At 43.3% G+C, this 7,914-nt stretch overlaps 1 protein-coding gene across 2 annotated transcripts; it reads left to right on the top strand.

Moving 5' to 3' along the window:
* The first annotated feature begins 1,523 nt into the window (after nucleotides 1-1,523).
* klhl38a (kelch-like family member 38a) lies at nucleotides 1,524-7,319 on the top strand. Of its 2 annotated transcripts, none has more exons than XM_079176661.1 (4): nucleotides 1,524-1,632; nucleotides 3,168-4,524; nucleotides 4,750-4,855; nucleotides 5,329-7,319. In XM_079176661.1, exons 2-4 carry the CDS (start codon nucleotides 3,169-3,171, stop codon nucleotides 5,616-5,618), a joined length of 1,752 nt encoding a protein of 583 aa, XP_079032787.1. In that variant the 5' UTR covers nucleotides 1,524-1,632; nucleotide 3,168; the 3' UTR covers nucleotides 5,619-7,319. The 2 variants fall into 2 exon arrangements, with proteins under 2 accessions (XP_079032787.1, XP_079032786.1); XM_079176660.1 differs by lacking the exon at nucleotides 1,524-1,632 and adding an exon at nucleotides 1,683-1,819.
* The last annotated feature ends 595 nt before the right edge of the window (nucleotides 7,320-7,914 follow it).

Here is a 7,914-nt window from a genome sequence, read left to right as displayed (position 1 = left end):
TGTGACAAAGTCCACCAAAGCTGTGTGTGCTCGCATGTCATGATGTCTGACTTGCTGACAGCTCACTTTCTTGCATCTTTGTCATTCAATCTGTCCACATGTAACTCGAGTTCCTTGTCATGTGCCACTAAACAAACATGACAATATTTCATCTCCAAGAGCTGCAAGGGGTTCAAGTAAGATGGATGCTAAAGATAAGTTAGTGATTTAAACTGCGAGCCTTAAATGCCTCAGGACCATATCTCCCTGGCAAGTATGAGTGGAAACATGAGGTTATGACATAAAAAGAGATTATATTAAATTTCTCTTTTAATCTTTCCCATCAATGACTTCAAATAATGTTACAAGAGATTCTATCCGGATTTGTTTTTATCTTTCAACAATATTTGAGAGTATACTGCTTGTTGATCCGTATCACTGTTTCCCATCTTTGGCTCCTGACTCCTTAAAATGAAGCAATGATTACTTGTGAACTCTCATCAGAGGTTCTGGTTTCAATGTGGATATACAGTATGAGCTGGGTGCAGTTTTACTTCTCAGACTGTTTAATCTAAAGGATGTTTAGAGGCTGTAAGAGGTGACGGTATACAGTATTAGACAAAAATGCTAAATTAGAAAAATAAATTAAAATGTTTGTTAACATAACACGGTTAAACATCTTCATAATATCAAGGCATTTCAATCTGTTCAATCTATTGTTGAGCAAGTAGTGTCTCTGCACAGTCAGATGTTTTCACTTGTTTTAAGAACAGATGAGTTTAAAGTTACAATCTTTCAGAGTTTTAAGAAATCAAACCCTGTTTTTGATGCTATATATGGACAATATTTTCTAGAAATAGCCATCAATGCACTAACACTCTGTAATCATTCTGGTAGTTTTCATTGTTAGCAGTAGAGTCCACCATTCCCTCTCTGGATTGAAACACATCCTAACACATTATCAGAGATGTTACTGCTAAAGCAAACTGAACATTTCCTTGATCTCATATTAAAGGTGTCCAACGGTAGAAACACAGTGTTACCATTAGTGTCACCAAATCAGTTATGACTCTGCAAAATGACTTGGTAAGAAGGCTATTTTAGTAATGATCTGAAAATGAGTCAGCCAAATACTGCATTATTCCATTTTCATTGGGTAATGGATGCTATTTGGCAATGTGACACATTACAAGGTCTTCAACAGGTGAGTAGCAACAGTAGACATCTCCAGATGTGCATGAACCAACGCACAAAGACAGCACCACATCTTGACACAAAATGAGTCCATTTCTTACAGCTGTTTGTCCTGATCAAGCTGGCCCATCAGCGCTGCACTATATTTACCTTCATCCTGGGTTACACACATGAGGGAGGAGGAGGGGACGAATACAGCATAGGAAGATGGACAAGGGTTAGCAGCTCTGGGACACTTTGATTAAACACCAGCTTGGGTGGGCTAGATGGCTGAGTTAGGACCCTGTGAAGATCCCCCCCCCCTGGCTATTGTAAATGCTCTCTTCACTGGACCTTGGCAGAGCTGTTAAGCCGGCAACTGGGTACCAAACAGCTCTGTGTCACATGAGAGGCCTGGTTTCAGTCACGGTGGCCCGGGATACTATTCTTAGCTGCAGGAATGTACACAGTGGCCTCATGGTGAGCTCCACAGCGCCTAACTAGAAAGCCTCGTCGTTTCTCTGTGTCATGTTCCTTTTTTCTCCCTGACTACACTATTCACTTTCCGTCTGGATAATGTTTTGGTCCTCTTTTGATTGGGACTGATACCTTTTCTGACTAGACCGACCAGACATTTTGGATATTATTGATTTTCTGAGGGCAGGAGGTAAGGATTCACCCACTCAGAGATGTTGTTGATGAACTGCCAACAAGTTCAACACGTTTCTCTCAGACTCATCAGTTTGACACAAATATGATATTCAAACGCTTCGGTGCTTTTCTTCAGCAATGGCATCATTACCTGCTTCAATTGTATCCTTTTCTAACTGAGTGTGATCATGAATGCTCTGATTCAAGTTTAAGGAACTCGGAAACTGCCAACTGATAATATATCTTTAAATCAGCTTATATATATATATTATATTTATATGAAATACAAAAGAGCCCACAAAGCTATGTTGGTTACATGATAAATGGATAAATGTTCAGAAACATAATTGATGGCTGACTAGAAAGTATCCCAAGTGATTGAATATAATTTATACTCAAGTGTGCATCAACTTTTAATTTCTGATGAAATTCAACATTAGGAGTTCTTGGTATTATCAGCATTCCAATATCCAGATAAAAAAAAAATACCAGACAGGCTGGGCCCCGTAAGTGGGAGTGAACCAGTAGCTGTCGCTAGGTGTGATTAGAATGCTTAGTGTTGCTAATAGCCCAATGACATTCCCAGTCTTTAAACGGTATCATCACAAGCCCTCCAACCAGGGAGAGACACAGTGGGATATGATGGAGGAAAAACATCACATATAGAAAACAGCAACAGCAACAGAGCGAGAAATATTTGGGGGGATAGAGAGACAAACACAGATGGTCAGTTAACGCAGTTATGTTAATGTCAGCAATGATGAGCTGCTTGATAAGGGAGATGTGGCCTAATGCTTCATGGATGCATCAAGATTATTCAGAGGGGGTAAAAATAGCAATCTGTGAGTCACATTAAGGACAGCTGCTCTGCAGGGGTTTCAAGGGTTTGAGAGTGGTTTGATAAATGAAAGGGTTGCGTATCATCTGCATGGTTAATCAGAGGGCAAAGGTAGGCCAGATAAAATGTCAAATAATAATGCTGTGATTCCTGCATTCCTTGAAAGCTGAATAGGTAACCTTACCACCCCAGTTTCACAAGCAAAATAGCATTTTGGTAAATTAGTCTTTTGGTGGGTTATTGGTAGATTCAAGCCTTTTTGTGGAGGCATTACTGTCTACTTTTGGACCTTAAAGGAATAGTTTGCAATTTTAGGAAATACATGTTGACTTCCTGGCAACCTCATGGTGAGACTCCAGGAAGTCACTTTGTCAGGTCAAGATATAACCTCCTATAACACGACAACATGTTGTTTATTACTCTTTGATTTGTAATGGTAGTGTATGCTCATGTTTTTTATCAACCATCTATTTCCAAAGGACAATAGAAACTATGATCATAGATTCTCTCTTTTCCTTCTCCACAGAATGGCCTTAAAACCACGAGAAGTTTTCTCTTTCAAAGACTCAGAACTTCCCTCCCACCTTCTTGCCCAGCTCAACATCCTCCGTCAGGAGCGTATCCTGACAGACGTCCTGCTCTGCACGGAGTACCAGGAGATCCCATGCCACAGGAACGTCCTGGTGTCCAGCAGCCCGTACTTTCGGGCCATGTTCTGCAGCAACTTTCTGGAGAGCAGTCAGGCCCGAGTGAATCTCAAGGGAATCTCTTCAAATGTCCTCAGTGGCATCGTGGACTACGTCTACACAGGCTGCATCACCATCACAATGGAGATTGTGCTCCCGCTCATGCAGGCAGCCTCTATGCTTCACTACGGAGGTCTCTTTGAGGCCTGCTCCATGTTCCTCCAGGAGCAGCTGAGTCCAGAAAACTGTCTGAGCATGATTCGACTCTCTGAGATCCTTCACTGTGAGAGTTTGAGGGAGAGGGCGAAGGAGATGGCTGTGAGGTGTTTCTCTGATGTAGCTGCTACAGAGGACTTCTGTGAGCTGTCGCTTCCTGAGCTCATGTGTTACCTAGAAGATGACCGACTTTGTGCTGAGGAGGAGCAAGTGTTTGAGACCCTCCTGGCGTGGATCCACCATGACCCATTCTCACGACGCGGTGCCATCCATGATCTCTTCAAGAAAGTCCGTCTTCGCTACATCCATCCAACTTACCTCTTCCAGTTCATTGCCAATGACCCACTGGTGCAGTCCTCCACCCTATGTATTGAGATCATCGATTCAGTGCGCCGCCTCATGCTGACAGCCAGCACCAAGTGTAGCCGGGAACTTAAGCCGCTTTGGACCACACCGCGACGCTACACCTGCAGCGAAACACTGGTGGTGGTTGGAGGACGCAAAAACAATGAACAGACCTCACGTGAAGCCTTACTTTATGATGAAAGGACTCATCGCTGGCAGTGGTTGGCCAAGCTCCCTCTGCGCCTCTACAAAGCTGCATATGTGTGCATTCATAGCATCCTCTATGTGCTTGGCGGGCTCAGCCTCTGCATGACATCAGGTGACAGCTCAGTCAGCGCCACAGTTTACACACTCTCCCTGAAGACCAACCAGTGGCGGACTGCTGAGCCTATGCTGGAGCCCCGATATGCCCACCAAAGTGTGTCCTATCTGCACTTTATTTTTGTGTTAGGAGGCATTGGCGTTGACAAGAAGATCTCTCAGTCTGTTGAGAGATATAACAGTATGTTTAATCAATGGGAGGCCATGGCGCCGATGCCCACAGCGGTGCTGCATCCAGCTGTTGCAGCCAGTGATCAGAGGATCTACGTTTTCGGAGGGGAGGATGCAATGCAGAATCCAGTCAGGCTGATTCAGGTAGAGTCAGGCTTCTCATTTCAGCAGCATTTGAATCAGTATTACAGTAACATTTCTGTATTGTTGCCACCCAAATTCAGTCACGGCCTTGAACAGAATTCATTGTCAGTATCAACAAATAGAAAATGAAGAGTTAGAGCTATTAAGGTTATCACACAAGCAGTCATAAAACTACAGTCTTTGATGCTGCAATAAACAGGTTGACTGTTCGTTGTGTGTCAACAGGTCTATCACATCTCTCGCAACTTGTGGTCCAGCCTAGAAACGAGGACGGTGAAAAACGTTTGTGCTCCTGCTGCTGTCATTGAAGACAAGATCTACATCATAGGAGGTGAGCTCAATGAATGGTTGCTCCTCCACATTATAAATTGTCATTAACATTTTTACAGTCGGTGGGATTTTTAGGTGATTTATAAGGCATTGTCTCTTGTTACTTACTGGAGATGTACATTTGTAGGTTATTTACCATCCTAAAACAGTTAGGCACTTTATGAAACATTACTCAAACAGGAGTAAGCAGTGCATTTGTTTGCGCTCTAGCAGGATGATGTACTGGATTTGAGAGAGAGCCCACATTCCCTGCTATGAAAAGATCACTTCTCCCAGTGCAACAGTGTAGCTCATAATAATGTCTTTTTAATAGTTTTCGGACAACAATGGAGCTCTACAGCACAGATGAATAAAACAAAATCAGGCTGTGGATGCACATCACCGTTCCTTTTGGTCTTTTCTTTGGATTTGTTGATTGTAAAACATCACCAGGCTTATTCTTTAAAGTGTGCTTAATGAAAATCTAATTTTCAGGGTACACCAGGCGAATGATTGCCTACGACACCAAAGCCAACAAATTTGTCAAGTGTGAGAACCTAAAGGAGCGGCGGATGCATCACAGCGCTACAGTGATCAACAACAAGCTCTTTGTCACCGGTGGACGCATCCTCAACGGCCACGATGTCATCGAGGACTCCGACTGCTTCGAGTGTTACGACCCCAAGACAGACGTTTGGACCTCCAAAGGCTCTTTACCGTACAAGCTATTTGACCACGGCTCCCTGCCTCTAGTGTGTGTTTCCAACAGACCCAACCCGCCGTGACCCACCATCCAATCAGCCACTTGGGCAGATGCTTTGCTGCATGTTCTTCACCTCCCTTTTGTCACGAGTTATTGGCCAATAACTACACAAATGGGAAACCATTTCAAGCTGACTGCACTCCTTCACAAACCTTGTCACCAAGGACTCAGACCGCTTCAAGTGTTGAGACCCCAAGACAGACGTTTGGTCCTCGAAGCGTTCTTTAACTGAGCAGCATGTTAGGCCAGGCTGAGTTTCATGTGAATCAAAGGGGAGCTCAGCTGATGAGCAGAGGTGTCATTACTAAAGCACCTGGGGTCGAACTGAACTGAGAACCCATGAGATGATGAGAGGCAGACGTAGCCTACTTAAACAACAAACAGCTGTTCAGACACATACCTAATCCAAAAAGCACTTTCCACAGATGGCTGCGCTCGTCTGATGGTAGCTAAACGTGTTAATGCTTTAATTTCCCAGACATTTATACACAGCATATCACTGCCTAGCAGCTGCAGTTGATTTTCCTGTAACAATTAAATACATAGGGTATAATATGTCTGGCTGCTTGTTTATAAGTGTGAGCTCTGCTTCTCACGTAAAGCTAAAAATGACAGCTAATATAATTTGCACTTTATATAGAACACATTCCTCTTTGACCCAAGGCTTCTATCAGAGTGCACTAGCTGATGCGTCGATTAATTGTGACAGAATAAAAGCTCCCAATGCAAAGTACATTAGTTTATCATGGCTGCTGAAGTGTCGATGAGAAGCAGAATTTTACGAAAACAACATTTTCTGGGCCAACTTTAATAATCCAGTTTAACTGGCTTGATTCATGACTTTAAGAGTCGTTCCTGCAACCCCCAACAGAGTATGATCTGTATTGTCTCATGGAACTTGGGACTAGTGTATGTAATATGAAGTACAATCAAAATATGTTTTAGATTAGTCAGGCACTGTAAACACATGGGTTTGTGTATTTCAGTGGCTGTTTACTTTAATCTCACTATGTACAGTTGTTGGATGAATAAAATGGCTTCACAGGAAGCCGTGTTGATTTGAGGACATGTGACAACGCTGCCTTTGAGGCAAGTGCATCGCAGGGATGCAGTGACCTGCTAAGGGCAACTATACTGAAAATGGTGTGGGTGGTGGGGGGAGAATTTCAGGGTTTGCAGCCTGTACAACCAGCTCATGTACACATGTAACCTGCAGGTGGTTTCTCACAAACATCTGAAATCAACCTTCTATTCATCTGAGAACAAAAGCTGGAATGTATTGGAGTAATATGTGAGACAATGGGACTGTGGAGCCTTTCTACAGGCCTCTACTGTCTTGGCTTTGTAACCCTCTTGACCCTCATGGAGCATACATTCACTGTCGTGCTCCAGCCCCCGCCCCTGGCAACAGTTGCCATGGCAGCCCTGTTATCCCCCCCCATTTAATCATCCATGGCATGGCATCCCTGTTGAGAAGACAGTGTCACTGAACAACTGTGCTGCTGTTGCTTGCACAATGGACTTCCTTTCTTTCTTAAACATGTTTTATTTCCTCCTGTGCTGTATACTTTGGATATTGATTTCCCTGTTCATTTATAAAGGAACACTGTTATTTATGCATATGTGTGTGGTGATACATGCACATGCAATTTCTACTTTATTGCTTTGATTTTCTCTGCACTGGAGAACAAATAATGAATCTGTTTTTGGACAGTGGTTCAAATGTCGTTGTTGTTTTACTGAACTGTCTTTGGTTGAACTTAGGTTTAAATGGTTCTCCATCTGTCTGCGGACTGGCTGAGTCATGTTGCCCTCATACTCAAGGGAACATTGTTGACGCGGACACAGAAACATGTTCGCTGGCTATCAGGTGACACATTTCTTCTCCATTCATCGTTTATTACCACTTTAACGAATATACTGCATTATATTTAACTTTGGTGTAATCTGATAGAACGTTTAAACGGTTTAGCTGGCCTGAAACAAATACACAGCTTTTTATTACATTATGATGGACATGTGTCAACCTCTTGACCCTTCATGCCTCGTCGTAAAGAGTGTCAGGAGGAGCTCAACATGTAGGCTAAATATTGAGTTACCAGTTCCCCCCCTGAGAGGTTCACTGTTTGCATGGTATGGCCAACTTGTATGCAACCCTCCGGTGAAGCCGACCTCAGGGAAAGAGTTGCAGGATCAGATTTCACTCTTATATTTTAATCCCTGCCCATTAGTGGGGAAACATCGAAACTTGTCCAGGAGCAGCGACCAAAAGGGAACATCGGCAAACTCCACATTAGCAAGCCCAGACTGTCATGGCG

This window comes from Pholis gunnellus (assembly GCF_910591455.1).
Source record: "Pholis gunnellus genome assembly, chromosome: 16".
In the NCBI taxonomy this organism is placed as follows: domain Eukaryota; kingdom Metazoa; phylum Chordata; class Actinopteri; order Perciformes; family Pholidae; genus Pholis; species Pholis gunnellus.
This window is presented reverse-complemented; position numbering and strand designations above follow the sequence as displayed.

What these genes read in the sequence shown, in the direction of transcription:
- klhl38a (XM_079176661.1), top strand. Translation starts at nt 3,169, where the DNA reads ATGGCCTTAAAACCACGAGAAGTTTTCTCTTTCAAAGACTCAGAACTT. An exon ending in ATCCAGTCAGGCTGATTCAG is followed by an intron (nt 4,525 to 4,749) that starts GTAGAGTCAGGC and finishes GTGTGTCAACAG; the next exon opens with GTCTATCACATCTCTCGCAA. An exon ending in CAAGATCTACATCATAGGAG is followed by an intron (nt 4,856 to 5,328) that starts GTGAGCTCAATG and finishes TCTAATTTTCAG; the next exon opens with GGTACACCAGGCGAATGATT.